The following is a 19,821-nucleotide window of genomic DNA, read 5'->3' on the forward strand; positions in this document are numbered from 1 at the left end:
GGATGATCAGAGTTCATTGTTGAAGCCAGCTGTCTTCTTTCTTCATCACTTGCACATGCACTAAATATTCAGGCTTTTGGATATTAATTTAATGTTGGGGTTTTAGAAATAATTTATACTATATTAATAATTTTGGATAAAAGTGTTATTGCAACTATGGAATTAATTACAGGTTACAGTTTTTTATTAATAATAATATGTGTTGAATATATACAATATATTTTAAAATGTGATGATGGTTTCTGAGGGGTGATTAAAGGATAATATAATTTAAATTTACTATTATTTTTCTGACAATTAATTTAAATAGGCTATATGGCGAATTTTGGTACAATAAAAGAAGAATTATTATATAACTAAAGAATGAATGTAGTGAAAGGTCTAAAAATGACATGTAACATTGCAATTATCCCCTCAGAAATTTTTATCTGAGAACTCAAGAAAAAATTTCGATAAAATGTGAAATGTCATGATGATACAGAAGTATGAAATAAAACATCTTAAAGTTAGAATGATAAACATTAAATGATTGATTATCTTGGAAGTTGACTTATATCTATAGGGAAAACAAGTTTTTAAAAGAGAACAAAACATAAAAACATTTGAAAATTAAAACAAAACAAAAGATTATTACATTGTTGTAAATTGGGGAGTAAGGGTAATAGGTTTCTGAGCATAGAAAATAACATTTGTATCTTCTTGGGATTTGGGAGTTGCATAGATATGGGAATGATGGGGTACGCACTCGCGATTAGTGTCCGATATCACAGTTTATATGGCGATTATTGGGTACGCACTCGCGATTATTGTCTATTCTGCATGCACGGTAACTGTATCTTCTGTAGGTTTTGGTTTGTGGGATCTTGATGTGTCGGTTATATATTTTTTGTTGTGTAAAATGTGGCATAGTCCATAAATTGTTTAGTTCATATTCGTTCAATCGGAAAATTCCTAGCGTTTCAGAGAAAATATGTTTATATTTGAGAATCGGGTTACCTAACTCAGCTCGTTGTGTATCACTCAATACTTTATTATCTTTTAAAGATTCTTTAACATCGGATTCAGTTTTGCTGTCCATTGATTGTTTATTATTATTATTTGGTTGGTGCTCATAATGAAAATCTTCGTTATGTATATTTTTATTGTTATAACTGCCCTTAATATCGGGATCTGGCCTGTGGCTGTAATTATCAACAATGAAACAAGTGATTCCTTCAGTAAAAACTCGATCAAACTTCATTACAATATCTTGGTTATTTATTTTCATTTTGATATTATTATTAACAAAGTTCACCTTCGCCTTCATGCTTTCTAAGCTATCACATCCTAAAATCACTGGTCTATAAAGATTTGGTACGAGCATAAACTGTAGATTGATGGTTTGTCCACTGATATTAATGGGAATGTATAAGATATGGGTGATACGTTTGGTTTTAGAGCCTGTAGCTGTACGTATTGTGGTGTTAGTTAGAGGTAACTGTTCGAATTTTCCCATAGAGTGATGGTTCTCTTTAACAAAATTCTCGGAAATGCAACTTATATTAGCACCGCTATCAATTAATGCGTGTGTTGAACATTTGGATATCTGTATTGGAATTTCGGGACAATTGATTGAATATGTATTTTGTTCATTTTCTTGTTTAATATTTTCTTCTTCATTGTTCATTAGAAATTCTTGGTCACAATATATGTTATTTAAAATTACAATTTTTTCTATTTCTTTATTTAAAATTTGGTTAGTTTCTTCTTTATTGTTTGGCCGTCCGAGGTTTAAATGAGTTTTCGCTGCGAATTCTGCAGAAAGGTGAGACGTGTCCTCCTCGCTGCACCGGCCGTGAATTGCAGCGCTTAGAAGTTTGAAGTCCCCGCAGCCTGGTGATTTGGGGAATTGGGTGTTGATAAGTTCTGTCGACTTTGTTGTTGGCCGAACATACTACACACTTGGTTTTGTTCTTGTGTGGGATAATTACGTGGTGGTGATCTATTTGGTTGATTTTGTTGTCCGCGTGGATAGTTGTTGGTGGGTTGATGGTATGGAGGTCTGTTCTCTTGACTGTTCTGGCCCTGTTCCTGGTATCTGTTACTGTTATGGTGATTAGGTTGTTGGTGATATGGTGGACGATGGTTTTGGTGATGATTGGGACGGTAGGCGTTGTGATTGATGTTGTTGTCTCTTCTGCTATGTTGATTTCTGTACTGATTATTGTCTTGTTCTCTAGGAGGTTGAGGATTTGTGTTTCTGGTTCTTCGGTTAGGATCACGCAAGTCTTCACGTTCCAGCAGTGTAATAAATCCCTTGATGGTCGTGATGTTCTGTACAGTTCTTGCGTCATTAATCAGTTGGTCAAAACATTCAGACAAGATCAAAACAATTTCGTTTTCTGGTTTGGGTGGGGTCATAGATTGAAGCGTTATGGCCCTTTCCATGAAAAAATCTGCTCTTGACAAACTGCCGTTTGATTTGTAGCGTTCCGTTTCAATTTTTCTCTTGATGTACTGCTGCACGTCACGGCTCCAATATTTCAGGCGGAATTCATTTGCAAAATTTTCCCAATTGTAGATGTCTTCCCTGATGAGCTGGAACCATCTCGCTGCATGATGTTCGAGGCTTACTTCGATAATTTCTCGGAGATTTTCAGCCGCATCAGATGAATTTAGGTAGCTCTGTGCACTCCTGTCATAATATCGTTTCAATTTCAATAAAAATTCATTAGGATTGTGACTTTTCCCATTAAATTTTGGTAATGTCCGGTTGGAAAGAATCGGATCACTGCTTGGACAGATAACATTTATGTTTCCATTGTGTGGTATTGTTGTTTGAAATTTTTGTTGTGAAATTTGGTTTACTGTGTCTGTTAATCGACTGATTTCATTTTGTTGCTGGTTGAGGGAATCAGTGTTCTGTTTGATTTGTGGAATAATTTTGTTTTCCAGGTCTAATATAGATTCTTTAAATTTTTCATCATCTTCTTTTTTTGATATTAGATTCTCATTTTGAATTCCTCTTATTTCTTGAAATAAACCCGGAAGAAGGCAAGTAATGTCTGGGTTTGCCGTTTGAATTTGTTACATAGTTTTGGAATCGTCATTTACTATCAGCATCAGCTGTTAACGTTACTACGTTTTCATTACTCATTTGACGGTCTTTAAAAGATGAATGAAGCGGGCTGATTACACTTTGGGATTGGGAACGTTCTCGAGTGGTGCTGCTGCTAGCGGCTACTTCAGTAACTACGACCTCTTGTTGAATGGATTTGGAGTCGGCGTTGATGATGTCAAAATGGCTGCCGCCGTCGTCGTCTGGGTCGTCTGTAACTGTCACTTCGCCGTGTTCGTGTTGTGTCGTCATTGTGTGTAGATTATGCGTACTCGGTGGAATAAATGTGTTTTGCGTATCTTCTATGTCATGGAGGGTTTCTTGCGTAATATTTGATACTGGTGGAATGTTTGTGTTGTGTACAAATGCGTCAATGTCGCCTTCGTCCTCTGAACTATTGAATGCAATGTCGTGTAGGTTATCAGAGTTCATTGTGTTTGGGTATTTTCTAGGCCGTCGGAAATTATATCTATGCTCTGTCATTTATCATTGGGGACGCTTATTGCAGGGAGGGATAACTTATTACTAACATAAAATGCTTATATTCAATATACTTAGATTAGGCTAGTTGCAATAACGAGATATTTGAAGACCTTTTGTAGCCAATACGTTGGACGCCATTAAAAGAAAACACTAATGCGTGTTGTGTTTGTAATAATTTAGACTAAGTTGGTAAAATTTGGTTTAGGTTTTTACCTTTAATTTGCTTACTATTTATTATGCTAAGTTAAGCCTAGATTAAATACTTATAGCAAGACAAATGATTAATCTGAAGAATTTCTTAACAATACAAATTTAATGAACTAAAAAATAAGATATTACAATGATGAATGGGTAAATGAACAGATAACAGATAAGTTAAGTTATAGGGTTGCCATCTTTGGTTTAGCCTAGCTCAGTAAAAACAGAACAATGAGTTTACAATTTAGTTTAATTACATAAATCTTCTCAGGGAGGGGAAACTCGGCTGGCTAAAAAGATCTTCAAATATTTTAATTTATGAAATAGGCCTAAAATGCCAATTATTATGAAAAATGGGATAATATTGATATTGCTCTTAGACTTGGATAGGTAAATTAAATAAGTCCAACAATGAATAGACTAGGTGAAAAATTTATTAAAGTTGAATTTAGTTCTCTTGTCAAATTGTTTTTCTGGTATTATTCTTGATGAAATAAAATAGTTTTTGAATTCAAATAATTAGGTTCGATGATCAGAAAGTAAATAAAAAAAGGTCTATTCAGTTGAATTTCTTGAAGGTAGGCTAAGCCTATACAAAATGGAGAGTTCTCACCAGATCTTCAGTAATAGTGTCCAATTTATATAAATCTTGAGGTGGCAGTACAATTTTGAAATGAAAAAAAATGTATATATAAAAGCTAAACTGTTCTTCTGTTATTAAGTTAATGTTCAGTTAAATAATTTTGATCACTGACTTTATAAATATTAGGGATTATACCCTCACTTAATTTAAGGTGTTGATGCTGCCATGTCCCAATAGAGAAGGAGGAAAATTTTTATTTTACACAGGATGATCAGAGTTCATTGTTGAAGCCAGCTGTCTTCTTTCTTCATCACTTGCACATGCACTAAATATTCAGGCTTTTGGATATTAATTTAATGTTGGGGTTTTAGAAATAATTTATACTATATTAATAATTTTGGATAAAAGTGTTATTGCAACTATGGAATTAATTACAGGTTACAGTTTTTTATTAATAATAATATGTGTTGAATATATACAATATATTTTAAAATGTGATGATGGTTTCTGAGGGGTGATTAAAGGATAATATAATTTAAATTTACTATTATTTTTCTGACAATTAATTTAAATAGGCTATATGGCGAATTTTGGTACAATAAAAGAAGAATTATTATATAACTAAAGAATGAATGTAGTGAAAGGTCTAAAAATGACATGTAACATTGCAATTATCCCCTCAGAAATTTTTATCTGAGAACTCAAGAAAAAATTTCGATAAAATGTGAAATGTCATGATGATACAGAAGTATGAAATAAAACATCTTAAAGTTAGAATGATAAACATTAAATGATTGATTATCTTGGAAGTTGACTTATATCTATAGGGAAAACAAGTTTTTAAAAGAGAACAAAACATAAAAACATTTGAAAATTAAAACAAAACAAAAGATTATTACATTGTTGTAAATTGGGGAGTAAGGGTAATAGGTTTCTGAGCATAGAAAATAACATTTGTATCTTCTTGGGATTTGGGAGTTGCATAGATATGGGAATGATGGGGTACGCACTCGCGATTAGTGTCCGATATCACAGTTTATATGGCGATTATTGGGTACGCACTCGCGATTATTGTCTATTCTGCATGCACGGTAACTGTATCTTCTGTAGGTTTTGGTTTGTGGGATCTTGATGTGTCGGTTATATATTTTTTGTTGTGTAAAATGTGGCATAGTCCATAAATTGTTTAGTTCATATTCGTTCAATCGGAAAATTCCTAGCGTTTCAGAGAAAATATGTTTATATTTGAGAATCGGGTTACCTAACTCAGCTCGTTGTGTATCACTCAATACTTTATTATCTTTTAAAGATTCTTTAACATCGGATTCAGTTTTGCTGTCCATTGATTGTTTATTATTATTATTTGGTTGGTGCTCATAATGAAAATCTTCGTTATGTATATTTTTATTGTTATAACTGCCCTTAATATCGGGATCTGGCCTGTGGCTGTAATTATCAACAATGAAACAAGTGATTCCTTCAGTAAAAACTCGATCAAACTTCATTACAATATCTTGGTTATTTATTTTCATTTTGATATTATTATTAACAAAGTTCACCTTCGCCTTCATGCTTTCTAAGCTATCACATCCTAAAATCACTGGTCTATAAAGATTTGGTACGAGCATAAACTGTAGATTGATGGTTTGTCCACTGATATTAATGGGAATGTATAAGATATGGGTGATACGTTTGGTTTTAGAGCCTGTAGCTGTACGTATTGTGGTGTTAGTTAGAGGTAACTGTTCGAATTTTCCCATAGAGTGATGGTTCTCTTTAACAAAATTCTCGGAAATGCAACTTATATTAGCACCGCTATCAATTAATGCGTGTGTTGAACATTTGGATATCTGTATTGGAATTTCGGGACAATTGATTGAATATGTATTTTGTTCATTTTCTTGTTTAATATTTTCTTCTTCATTGTTCATTAGAAATTCTTGGTCACAATATATGTTATTTAAAATTACAATTTTTTCTATTTCTTTATTTAAAATTTGGTTAGTTTCTTCTTTATTGTTTGGCCGTCCGAGGTTTAAATGAGTTTTCGCTGCGAATTCTGCAGAAAGGTGAGACGTGTCCTCCTCGCTGCACCGGCCGTGAATTGCAGCGCTTAGAAGTTTGAAGTCCCCGCAGCCTGGTGATTTGGGGAATTGGGTGTTGATAAGTTCTGTCGACTTTGTTGTTGGCCGAACATACTACACACTTGGTTTTGTTCTTGTGTGGGATAATTACGTGGTGGTGATCTATTTGGTTGATTTTGTTGTCCGCGTGGATAGTTGTTGGTGGGTTGATGGTATGGAGGTCTGTTCTCTTGACTGTTCTGGCCCTGTTCCTGGTATCTGTTACTGTTATGGTGATTAGGTTGTTGGTGATATGGTGGACGATGGTTTTGGTGATGATTGGGACGGTAGGCGTTGTGATTGATGTTGTTGTCTCTTCTGCTATGTTGATTTCTGTACTGATTATTGTCTTGTTCTCTAGGAGGTTGAGGATTTGTGTTTCTGGTTCTTCGGTTAGGATCACGCAAGTCTTCACGTTCCAGCAGTGTAATAAATCCCTTGATGGTCGTGATGTTCTGTACAGTTCTTGCGTCATTAATCAGTTGGTCAAAACATTCAGACAAGATCAAAACAATTTCGTTTTCTGGTTTGGGTGGGGTCATAGATTGAAGCGTTATGGCCCTTTCCATGAAAAAATCTGCTCTTGACAAACTGCCGTTTGATTTGTAGCGTTCCGTTTCAATTTTTCTCTTGATGTACTGCTGCACGTCACGGCTCCAATATTTCAGGCGGAATTCATTTGCAAAATTTTCCCAATTGTAGATGTCTTCCCTGATGAGCTGGAACCATCTCGCTGCATGATGTTCGAGGCTTACTTCGATAATTTCTCGGAGATTTTCAGCCGCATCAGATGAATTTAGGTAGCTCTGTGCACTCCTGTCATAATATCGTTTCAATTTCAATAAAAATTCATTAGGATTGTGACTTTTCCCATTAAATTTTGGTAATGTCCGGTTGGAAAGAATCGGATCACTGCTTGGACAGATAACATTTATGTTTCCATTGTGTGGTATTGTTGTTTGAAATTTTTGTTGTGAAATTTGGTTTACTGTGTCTGTTAATCGACTGATTTCATTTTGTTGCTGGTTGAGGGAATCAGTGTTCTGTTTGATTTGTGGAATAATTTTGTTTTCCAGGTCTAATATAGATTCTTTAAATTTTTCATCATCTTCTTTTTTTGATATTAGATTCTCATTTTGAATTCCTCTTATTTCTTGAAATAAACCCGGAAGAAGGCAAGTAATGTCTGGGTTTGCCGTTTGAATTTGTTACATAGTTTTGGAATCGTCATTTACTATCAGCATCAGCTGTTAACGTTACTACGTTTTCATTACTCATTTGACGGTCTTTAAAAGATGAATGAAGCGGGCTGATTACACTTTGGGATTGGGAACGTTCTCGAGTGGTGCTGCTGCTAGCGGCTACTTCAGTAACTACGACCTCTTGTTGAATGGATTTGGAGTCGGCGTTGATGATGTCAAAATGGCTGCCGCCGTCGTCGTCTGGGTCGTCTGTAACTGTCACTTCGCCGTGTTCGTGTTGTGTCGTCATTGTGTGTAGATTATGCGTACTCGGTGGAATAAATGTGTTTTGCGTATCTTCTATGTCATGGAGGGTTTCTTGCGTAATATTTGATACTGGTGGAATGTTTGTGTTGTGTACAAATGCGTCAATGTCGCCTTCGTCCTCTGAACTATTGAATGCAATGTCGTGTAGGTTATCAGAGTTCATTGTGTTTGGGTATTTTCTAGGCCGTCGGAAATTATATCTATGCTCTGTCATTTATCATTGGGGACGCTTATTGCAGGGAGGGATAACTTATTACTAACATAAAATGCTTATATTCAATATACTTAGATTAGGCTAGTTGCAATAACGAGATATTTGAAGACCTTTTGTAGCCAATACGTTGGACGCCATTAAAAGAAAACACTAATGCGTGTTGTGTTTGTAATAATTTAGACTAAGTTGGTAAAATTTGGTTTAGGTTTTTACCTTTAATTTGCTTACTATTTATTATGCTAAGTTAAGCCTAGATTAAATACTTATAGCAAGACAAATGATTAATCTGAAGAATTTCTTAACAATACAAATTTAATGAACTAAAAAATAAGATATTACAATGATGAATGGGTAAATGAACAGATAACAGATAAGTTAAGTTATAGGGTTGCCATCTTTGGTTTAGCCTAGCTCAGTAAAAACAGAACAATGAGTTTACAATTTAGTTTAATTACATAAATCTTCTCAGGGAGGGGAAACTCGGCTGGCTAAAAAGATCTTCAAATATTTTAATTTATGAAATAGGCCTAAAATGCCAATTATTATGAAAAATGGGATAATATTGATATTGCTCTTAGACTTGGATAGGTAAATTAAATAAGTCCAACAATGAATAGACTAGGTGAAAAATTTATTAAAGTTGAATTTAGTTCTCTTGTCAAATTGTTTTTCTGGTATTATTCTTGATGAAATAAAATAGTTTTTGAATTCAAATAATTAGGTTCGATGATCAGAAAGTAAATAAAAAAAGGTCTATTCAGTTGAATTTCTTGAAGGTAGGCTAAGCCTATACAAAATGGAGAGTTCTCACCAGATCTTCAGTAATAGTGTCCAATTTATATAAATCTTGAGGTGGCAGTACAATTTTGAAATGAAAAAAAAATGTATATATAAAAGCTAAACTGTTCTTCTGTTATTAAGTTAATGTTCAGTTAAATAATTTTGATCACTGACTTTATAAATATTAGGGATTATACCCTCACTTAAGGCTAAACATCCCAGGTTTAGTTCCAAATTCTGCCACCACGTCGCAGCACCAAAATGGAGTCATTTTGTGTTGGTGTTTATTGGTGGAATTTTCATCCGATTTTCATATTGAAAACTGATTTGTGAACGGGATAAGATAACAAATCACGCCATTGAAGATAAATTTGAATTAAGTTGCTGGTTAAAAAAAATATGGTAAAATAATTGTGTTACAAAATAAAAAATGAAAATTGCAGGTAGTCATTTTAAAGACAATAATTTTTAATTAATTTTACTTTTTAAATTTTTAAAATCGCTTGGCTGGTTCAGTCGGTATCGTTGTTTAAACATTTACAGTAATTATAACAAACGCGAGAGAGACATGAAGCAGGTGCCGGACAGAGGGCCGCTGTGACTCATTCCAAGGTCACACTCACATTTGCTACCCCTCCTCTCCACAACAAGACTGGGGTGTTGCTTGTACACCGGTGGATGACGGTTTCCCGCGCTTCCATACACGAACAAATACAGAATTGAATTAGGGGTTTTGCTACGCTTTAACCAAAACAAATTGCAAACAAAATAATTATTTAAAAGTGTTGATAGTGTCATCAAATTTTTAATTTTACGATACTCGTATTTAGGCCTAATCATACTGGAAAATTGGTGTAAATCTGTTGGCAAATATATAAATCTATATAAATAAAATTACAGTTTTGTCTGTACATTGCTTAGAATCATGCAGGTTTTGGTTATTTTTACGTTTCATAACATAAGAAAGCCGAAACGAGTCTTATCTCAATTTATGTCTGTCTGTTTGTCTATTCTGTGCCGAAACGTCATTTTGCGCGGCCCACTCCTAGAAAACTAAAGTTCCGATCAAGGTTCTAATAATTTTTCCGTATTTACTGGATTGATGAGAGTGTCTTTGGCTATAAAAACATGGCCTCGCTTCTTTGAAAACAAAATAACGAACCATCAAAAACCCAATTTGGTTCGAATTTTGTCAAATTTTCTCCCAATGTTTACTATTACATTTTATGAAATAACGATCAGCTGTTTGGATTAGTTCTCACTTCTAGCTGTCACTGATATGTTTACATTAAAAGTTGTTTACAAATACCGCAACCATTTCCGATCAAGTTTTGTTAGCACATCCAAACCAAGTCAGATTAAAAACGTTGTGCGGCCTTGGTTGTGCCTTACTGTCACTGGTGCAGCTGGAACTGCAGTCGTTGGACGATCGTTGCAGTAGGCATTGTCACTGGTACGATTATTATACAATCGTTCAGTTAACGAGTTGAAGTAGGGATAGTGAATTACTGTATTCGTTTATAGGCTTTAACAAAATACTATTCATTTATTTGCTTGTTGAAGATCTAGAAGATGGAAAATTTTTGGAAGTGATAAGTGTTCTTTGTACACATTCACACATAGTATAATTACAAAACGAACAGAAGAGGGGTACTTCAAAATATTAATAAACAATAATTTCCAAGCTGATGGGAGAATGTTATTTTAGTTCTTGAGAGTTAGTGAGTCGGTGGCTCAGTTGGTAGCGTCGCGGACTTCGGGCCCAAGGCAGCGATGTCGTGGGTTCGGATCCTGGTCACTGCCGATAACATTTTATTAGTACAGTTCACCTTTGTACTGTACCGGCTCACTCCTTGCTTTGCTGTAAACGATCCACGCACGGGCGCTTAGTATATGTGGACGGGCAAATGCAAGGTTAAAAGAGGCCGCCAACCTCTTTTAATAAAAAACAAACAAAAACTAACTTTCAAAATCTCAGTTTAAGTTTTTGTATAGTTTGATCAATGAGCATTTTTACTTTAAAACTACATTCCCTATCCAATCACAGGAGATGAGAAGTTTGCTCTTACGTTAAGGTAGGATAGTTTATTTATAAACGTTAGATTTTTTTACTAAGCTAATAAACTAATACAATGCTTTGGTATTATGTTTTCCTTTTTCAGAATAAAACATGTTCATTATAAAAAATAGTAATACCCCAGTTGCAGCAAACCTGTGTACTCGTGGACTTTCCAATTCATTTATGTGTGTCTTAATACTATCACATAAAGCCACTAACCAAGTATCATAAAATGCATTAACAATTAAGCTATATATAACATTTTAATTATTCTCCATAAGAATACGATTGGGGCTGAGTACAATCGGGGCTCTTACTCGAGAAAAAGCTGTGAATGCCTCAAAAATCGTCCAACGACTGCGACTCTGACTGCTCCACTAAGCTCCAGGAGCAGACCCGTACGATGGTTGTCCACGACTACGGTACAACTGCGGCTACAGTCGCGTCAGTGACAACGGTGCCATTAAAAACAATGCTAAGCTGGCTCTCTACGATTATCGTTCAACGGCTGCAGTTCCAGCCGCAAATACTTATATATTTGCCAACGGATTTACACCAATTTTACAGTTTGATTAGGCCTAAAAACTATTATGATAAAATTTGATGACACTATCAAAACTTTCAAATAATTACTTTGTTTGTAATTTGCTTTGGTTAAAGCGTAGCAAATCCCCTAATTCAATTCTGTATTTTTGTTTGTATGTCTGTTGGTAACGCATTAATGTCCTTATTTCTCATTGTTTCGTGGAAAAGACAAGAGCACCTTTGTTAATGCAAATTTCAACCCGAATAAAGTGTGCAAAAGTGACGTTGAGGTAGTATTTTAACTACTTTTCCTGTGTGATAAGTAACTTTCAATTACAGGCCTTCTTTTAATGCAAAATGCACACTAAATATGCAAACCAACTCCTGTTCAGAATATAAGGTTTCAACTTACTACAAGATTCCCGTAGGCCCCCTATGTAGAACGGGCAAACAGCTTTATAGTAAGTAAATAAATGCACAGTCCACAAAACATTGATACGTTAACAACGTAAAGCTTTAAAAATTCATGATGGTTTGCTAAAAAAATATTTCACTAATGTTTTATCATTTTCATAGCATAAGCTATTACTTTGGAGTCCAGAAAGAAAACGTAAAAATTAGAGTGCGAGAGTGTTTTGCGCCAACTCTCGCAATTCTGTTTTAGCGCTAACACAGCTCGCTATTTTAGTCATCGGAATGAGCATTCTCAGTTAAAGAAATAACATTTATTTATGATTACTGTAATATTAATTGCCTGACACAAGTATTCGATTTTTATATATTACTGATAGGCTTTATTCATAGGCTTTCTTAGGCTATGAAACGTAAAAATATTCAAAAACTCCATGATTCTAAGCAATGTACAGATAAAACTTCAATTTTATTTTAATAGATGTCTCTTTCCGACTAACAGAAAATACTTGTTTTTAAATCATAAACTAGTATCTGTTAGGAGTCCAGTCTAGTAAGTGTGTCCGGTCAGAGTATAAATGCGAGGTGTGTGTGAGATGACGAAGCTACAGTCGCGTTGCAGGGCCGGGCAGAGCGGCTGGCACTAGAGCTGCGCTATGCGGGGGTGGGAGAGGGGGGAGGGGACCGAAGCGCAAGAGAAATAATGATAATTTCTTTAAAAAAGGATTCCGATACAACCATTTGGCCGAATTAATATCTGAAAACGGCAAAATTCTTTTAAAATTTTTCTTTACAAAATGACTACCTGCGATTAAAAAAAATAATTACAGCAAAAAAAATGCTGTAGAAAACTTTTTTGTAAATAAATTTTAAAAAACATTAGCAAAATAGCGTGAATGTCTTAATCATATCATTTACAAAACCGTTTACAAAACAAAAATCTGATAATAAATACGGAAATTATAAGTGGTACAAATTTGCCGCAGAGGTGCTGCTATCTATCGGGCCAGAAACACAACTTTTTCAGGGATGTTTAGCCTTAATTTAAGGTGTTGATGCTGCCATGTCCCAATAGAGAAGGAGGAAAATTTTTATTTTACACAGGATGATCAGAGTTCATTGTTGAAGCCAGCTGTCTTCTTTCTTCATCACTTGCACATGCACTAAATATTCAGGCTTTTAAATATTAATTTAATGTTGGGGTTTTAGAAATAATTTATACTATATTAATAATTTTGGATAAAAGTGTTATTGCAACTATGGAATTAATTACAGGTTACAGTTTTTTATTAATAATAATATGTGTTGAATATATACAATATATTTTAAAATGTGATGATGGTTTCTGAGGGGTGATTAAAGGATAATATAATTTAAATTTACTATTATTTTTCTGACAATTAATTTAAATAGGCTATATGTCGAATTTTGGTACAATAAAAGAAGAATTATTATATAACTAAAGAATGAATGTAGTGAAAGGTCTAAAAATGACATGTAACATTGCATCGTACATTTTTCACATTTCATTTATGGAAACAACATAATACATTTTTTGTCCGTAAATGGTGCATTCACTATCAAAATAGCCAAACTAAAGTTGACGTCCAAAGTTTGGTCGTAGCAAAACAAAAACCTACTTCACACATAAAACCACATTCTAAGTCTCCTTTAATCTTAAAATGGGAGATTTTCACTCCACCACTCTACAAGTCACACCTGGTTCCGAGTAAGTTTTACTTGTTTTGGGCACCAAAACAAAGACTAGTTCAGGCCCACAGCGCTTTGATTACGACAAAGACCTTCAATTGTGTCTCACTGGGGGACTGAGCTCGAATGCGGAGGAGTTCTACGACAAAGGAATTTTATTAAACATTGACCATCACTTGATGAATGCATAAATTTGTTTACCTTTACATGCTTACGTTGATTTATTTTCTTGTGCTAACTTTTCATTTTGTTCCAAAACCTTCCTTTATTCCTGAACAGCCCTTCTACTTCTCTTTAGGTGCAAAGCTTATGCTGTGAAATGTTTTTGTTGATCACCTCACACGGATTTGATATTTACTTAACTGTGTCACTGTAGGAGATGTGCCACCAAGGGAGGAAGTGACAAATGGAACCTGCAGGTGGAAGATTTTGCTGTGCCTTACTACGATGTTGTACCCAACGACCCCTCGTTTGAAGATATGCTGGAGGTAGTTTGTGTCCAGAAACTTCGCCCGCCTGTCCCTCTTCGCTGGCATTCCCATGAGGTAAGATTGATACTTTTTCACTTAGCTTTTCACCAAAACATGAATATAGCGCTCATTATCATCGTATACCACGATAATGGCCAAATTCTGAATATCTCCTGTTATCTTGTTGACATCAACGTCGTATTCCACGATCATATAAGTGTTGCTACTGTCCCCCCCCCATCACGAAAAAAGCGTGTATTCTATGCAAAGACTTATCATTGCAGTGCGGGAATGGGAGCTGTGAAGACGTTGCAATAATGTAACACAATCGCAGGAAGATGTGTTAAAAAAGAAGACTGCTAAAAAGTGGTAAAACCAAAACCAACTTTAAAAACCAACCCTCTTTATACATTGTGTTGTGTTGAAGGTTCTGAATGATCATGTAAGAGTGTTGGCACCAGAACCCTCACGTCAGACTCACCTCACTGAGAGTCAAGAAGACATTGTGGAGGCTCAATTCTGACTTTGACAGTGAAGCATTGTATTGTATCTAAACATTGTGTTGTGTTGAAGGTGCTGAGGACACTGCCCATGATCATGCAGGAGTGTTGGCACCAGAACCCTCACGTCAGACTCACCTCACTGAGAGTCAAGAAGACATTGTGGAGGCTCAATTCTGACTGTGACAGTGACACGTTGTATTGTATCTAAACATTGTGTTGTGTTGAAGGTGCTGAGGACACTGGCCATGATCATGCAGGAGTGTTGGCACCAGAACCCTCACGTCAGACTCACCTCACTGAGAGTCAAGAAGACATTGTGGAGGCTCAATATTGACTTTGACAGTGACACGTTGTATTGTATCTAAACATTGTGTTGTGTTGAAGGTGCTGAGGACACTGGCCATGATCATGCAGGAGTGTTGGCACCAGAACCCTCACGTCAGACTCACCTCACTGAGAGTCAAGAAGACATTGTGGAGGCTCAATTCTGACTTTGACAGTGAAGCATTGTATTGTATCTAAACATTGTGTTGTGTTGAAGGTGCTGAGGACACTGCCCATGATCATGCAGGAGTGTTGGCACCAGAACCCTCACGTCAGACTCACTTCACTGAGAGAGACAATGGAGGCTCAATTCTGACTGTGACAGTGACACGTTGTATTGTATCTAAACATTGTGTTGTGTTGAAGGTGCTGAGGACACTGGCCATGATCATGCAGGAGTGTTGGCACCAGAACCCTCACGTCAGACTCACCTCACTGAGAGAGACAATGGAGGCTCAATTCTGACTGTGACAGTGACACGTTGTATTGTATCTAAACATTGTGTTGTGTTGAAGGTGCTGAGGACACTGGCCATGATCATGCAGGAGTGTTGGCACCAGAACCCTCACGTCAGACTCACCTCACTGAGAGTCAAGAAGACATTGTGGAGGCTCAATTCTGACTTTGACAGTGAAGCATTGTATTGTATCTAAACATTGTGTTGTGTTGAAGGTGCTGAGGACACTGCCCATGATCATGCAGGAGTGTTGGCACCAGAACCCTCACGTCAGACTCACTTCACTGAGAGAGACAATGGAGGCTCAATTCTGACTGTGACAGTGACACGTTGTATTGTATCTAAACATTGTGTTGTGTTGAAGGTGCTGAGGACACTGGCCATGATCATGCAGGAGTGTTGGCACCAGAACCCTCACGTCAGACTCACCTCACTGAGAGTCAAGAAGACATTGTGGAGGCTCAATATTGACTTTGACAGTGACACGTTGTATTGTATCTAAACATTGTGTTGTGTTGAAGGTGCTGAGGACACTGGCCATGATCATGCAGGAGTGTTGGCACCAGAACCCTCACGTCAGACTCACCTCACTGAGAGAGACAATGGAGGCTCAATTCTGACTGTGACAGTGACACGTTGTATTGTATCTAAACATTGTGTTGTGTTGAAGGTGCTGAGGACACTGGCCATGATCATGCAGGAGTGTTGGCACCAGAACCCTCACGTCAGACTCACCTCACTGAGAGTCAAGAAGACATTGTGGAGGCTCAATATTGACTTTGACAGTGACACGTTGTATTGTATCTAAACATTGTGTTGTGTTGAAGGTGCTGAGGACACTGGCCATGATCATGCAGGAGTGTTGGCACCAGAACCCTCACGTCAGACTCACCTCACTGAGAGTCAAGAAGACATTGTGGAGGCTCAATTCTGACTCTGACCCCAATATCAAAATTATTTAGTATATCAGGTTTATTTTGAAAAAAAAGGTACTTCTATTATTTTTAAGAATTTAATATTAACACGGTCATTGTAATGTCCCTAACCATATCTGGTGTATTAACAATAACAATGTAAATTAAGGTTATTTTTTGTATCGATACAAGGCCTATTCCAGATCATCGGGTGTGTGATACCTATGGTCCAGTGGGGTTGTCTATTGTTTTATAAAACTACGGTAACTGACTCTGTGATAAATGGAAGCACATTTTGAAATAGCGGTTGATCTGCATATTTATTCTGTTGTAAGAATACGGCACAAGTTGTTACAGCACAAAGATCTTGTTTTATATTTGCATTGTTGTTCAATTCTGTATATTGCTATCAGCTTTAGAAAATGTAGAAAGCGAACCCTACGATAATGAAAATCCTCTTTTGTAATTAATTTAACTGTGTTATTTGTATATTTGACTATTGAAAAAAGTTTTGAAGAATTTTGTTCACTGAATGAAGGGAAGGTAAATTTAAAAATATAGATTTGTTAATATTTCAGAATGTAATTTTTCAACAATGGTGATAATATTTTAAAATTTAATTTTTAAGGGATGGAAAAGCAAGAGTTAACTCTTTTGCTATTATTTTCTTTGCTATAGCATAAATGAATATACTTAGGTTGGGGAAAATGCTTTAAGAAAATTTTAAATCTGTTAATCAGGTTTTCAGTTTTCAACTTAGACCATTGTAATTTAAGATTGGAAATAAAATTAATAAGGTAGTTCATGGTGATGAATGATGTACTATTTTTAGTATTGGTTTTGGTATATAAAATTATTTTCTGATAGCCTTTATCTGCACAACACTATTCTTGATTACCTAATGGAAAATTCACATGTTAAACCATTCTATCAATCTCAGAGGGCAATCATTTTTTTTAATTTCTCTTTTTAGCCCTAGGTACTTTTTTTATTTTACTTACTTTCTCACTGCAATAAAACTAACAGTTGAACTCGGGGTCCCGATGCGTCAACTGAAGCTTGCTTAAAAAAAACCAACGGTAAAAGAACTATTGATTAAGACATTCTAAACGAATAGTTCATCAATCATATAACACCGTAACATTCCAAGCATTGCCAAATGTGTTATCTGAGTCATTCAGTCCAGTTCAGCCAATAATTTCCTGTCTTACGAGTCTGCGACTCAGAAGGGTGATAATAAAGAATCCTTTGACCCAACGATCATGTGTGACAATGGTGTGATTTCATTTTTGTTCCGGAACAACAGGGTGCCAAAAAGCAGATGGAACTGCCATTTATGCCGCAAGCACGACCATTGCTGTTGGTATGAAACCCATGCTTGATTTTGATAAGCACAAGCCCTAAAATGGAAAAAAAATAACTGTGTCTGCGGGAACATCCTGTGGGAAACCAAGCTCAGCCTGGTCCTAGTGGATCATCCTAAGGCTCAATGGACACAAGTATATATATTCTTCTGGTTGTTTCTGGCTGGTGCATGGTGGAACAACCTGCTTTGAGATTATCTGGGGATTGCTCCTATTTAATTGAAACATCAGCTGTTAATAATAACAATAATTGAAAATACACCACACAGACGTATAGTTTTTCTTTCATTCCAAGCCGCTTTTCCAAATCAAGCAGGGATTTCATAATTTTGCAGCATAAATGGCAGTACCACATGGCCTCTGGTACCTTGGTAACTCAAGCACAATAAAAATAAAACCACACCATGGTATATAGGTGACTGTAACACATTATCTTTGGACCACATAACAACAATTTTTAGGCTCATCAGACCTTGGAGAACAGGCTGGGATCATAGAATGGAGCTTTGGAACTGGGACCATTTCACAATCGGTCTCAGAACTATTCTAGAGATGCAGCCTCCTCTATTTCTTCCTTTACTCTTCTTTCTTTCAAACTTTTAGATGATTTGAGAATTGCTCCTCTTCTTTAAATATAGCAGCTTGCATTTTATATTTATTAGAAAGGTCATAATCGACAGTAGATTTATAAAGTAACTAAAGTCTCTAACAAATTAAATCAACCAAATGTTAATCTATTTTTGTCATGGATAATATAATATTACATTTTGTTTAGTTTTCAATTGAAAACATTTTAAAATGTACTTCTACATATTGTATCTATTTAGTCCCAGTTAAATTAGTAAGAGTCAAAACTTAATTTCGACTGTGCAGATGAGCAATAACATGTAAAAGCATAAAAAAATAAAAATGCAAGCATTTAAACCAATATCAAACTATTTTTTCTTCGACCAAATCATGTAGATTTAAGTTTTTTTTTATTACCAGACATATTTTTTTACTTTAATACCAGGTTTTATAGAAAACAAAATCAATCCTCTGTAGATTATGTAAACAAATATTGGCTACGTTCCAAAAGCAGCATAATACTTTAATAACCGAGGATTTTATAAGGCTATTGACTAGTAAATATACATGTATATTATTCCCATATTTTAAATTAGAATAAGTTTTCAACTGTGAGAGAAAATGTTTTATATTTTCTGCTATGTGCAGCAGGGTATCACATATTGTAATAATTGAAAACATAATCAAATATCATATCTGTGTATTCCAAGAATTGTATGGAAATGTACAACTATCATAGGTTTACTTTGAAGTTTTGTTATTATTCAATAAATAGTTTAGAGTTTATGTAATAAACGACGATGAGAACCGACATTTCGTTTGCTATGCATATCAGAAGTCAATGGTATCAAGTTTTAAGGTGCCTTACAAGGCACACTGTTTTGTTTACGAAATGGGTAGTAAATTTATTACATTATTTTATATTTATAACTTTGCTCAATCTGCTTTATGTATAAAATAGATTTATAGCAATATATAGTTCTGAAAACAGTATTTGTTATTTTAAAGGTTATAGATAATGTTAAACATGTATATATATATTAAAATCAGTGTCCTTTTAATTTTGAATTTTTCTTTAGCCCTTATACGTCCAGGATTAAGGGGGTTGGTTGCTTTCAAGAAATGCAAGGGGTACAGTTAGATTCAAAACATAACTTGGATATTTTACTCATGATGGGTAAACAGTTGGAGCTACATTTATCTATTGATGGCTGGACATAACTATTGGCAACCAAAGACAAATGAGTTAACATTAAAACTGTCTTCGAGATTTGACCAAGCCAGTGTTGTATCTGGACACTGTGTCACTAGCTGGGCTCAAAGTAGACTTGCCACTTTATACTAGAAACTCCTCAGCAATGAGCATCTCTCTTTCTCACTCAACTCTGAAATCCGTGATTGTTTTTTAATAAAACGTTACGAATAGCCTTCTACTTTTTTACTAGTGACTCGTATACATGCATCTAGTTAGGACTGGCATCAAATAGGTGAGGGATCAGTTAAATATATTTCACTTTCCCACATAACAATG

General features: G+C 35.4%; 1 protein-coding gene across 1 annotated transcript in view; it reads left to right on the plus strand.

Annotated features, from left to right (window-relative positions):
- Positions 1–19,351, plus strand: part of LOC128988677 (bone morphogenetic protein receptor type-1B-like) — a 39,041-nt gene extending 19,690 nt beyond the window's left edge. Inside the window, exons 9-10 of the mRNA XM_054410195.1 lie at positions 14,068–14,236; positions 16,273–19,351. Coding sequence (XP_054266170.1) covers positions 14,068–14,236; positions 16,273–16,407 — 304 coding nt within the window. The 3' untranslated portion in view covers positions 16,408–19,351. The remainder of the gene's footprint in view (positions 1–14,067; positions 14,237–16,272) is intronic.
- Positions 19,352–19,821: the final 470 nt, after the last annotated feature.

This window comes from Macrosteles quadrilineatus, unplaced genomic scaffold (assembly GCF_028750875.1).
Source record: "Macrosteles quadrilineatus isolate MER2022 unplaced genomic scaffold, UCM_ALF_1.0 Scaffold_3__2_contigs__length_128488019, whole genome shotgun sequence".
Lineage (NCBI taxonomy): Eukaryota > Metazoa > Arthropoda > Insecta > Hemiptera > Cicadellidae > Macrosteles > Macrosteles quadrilineatus.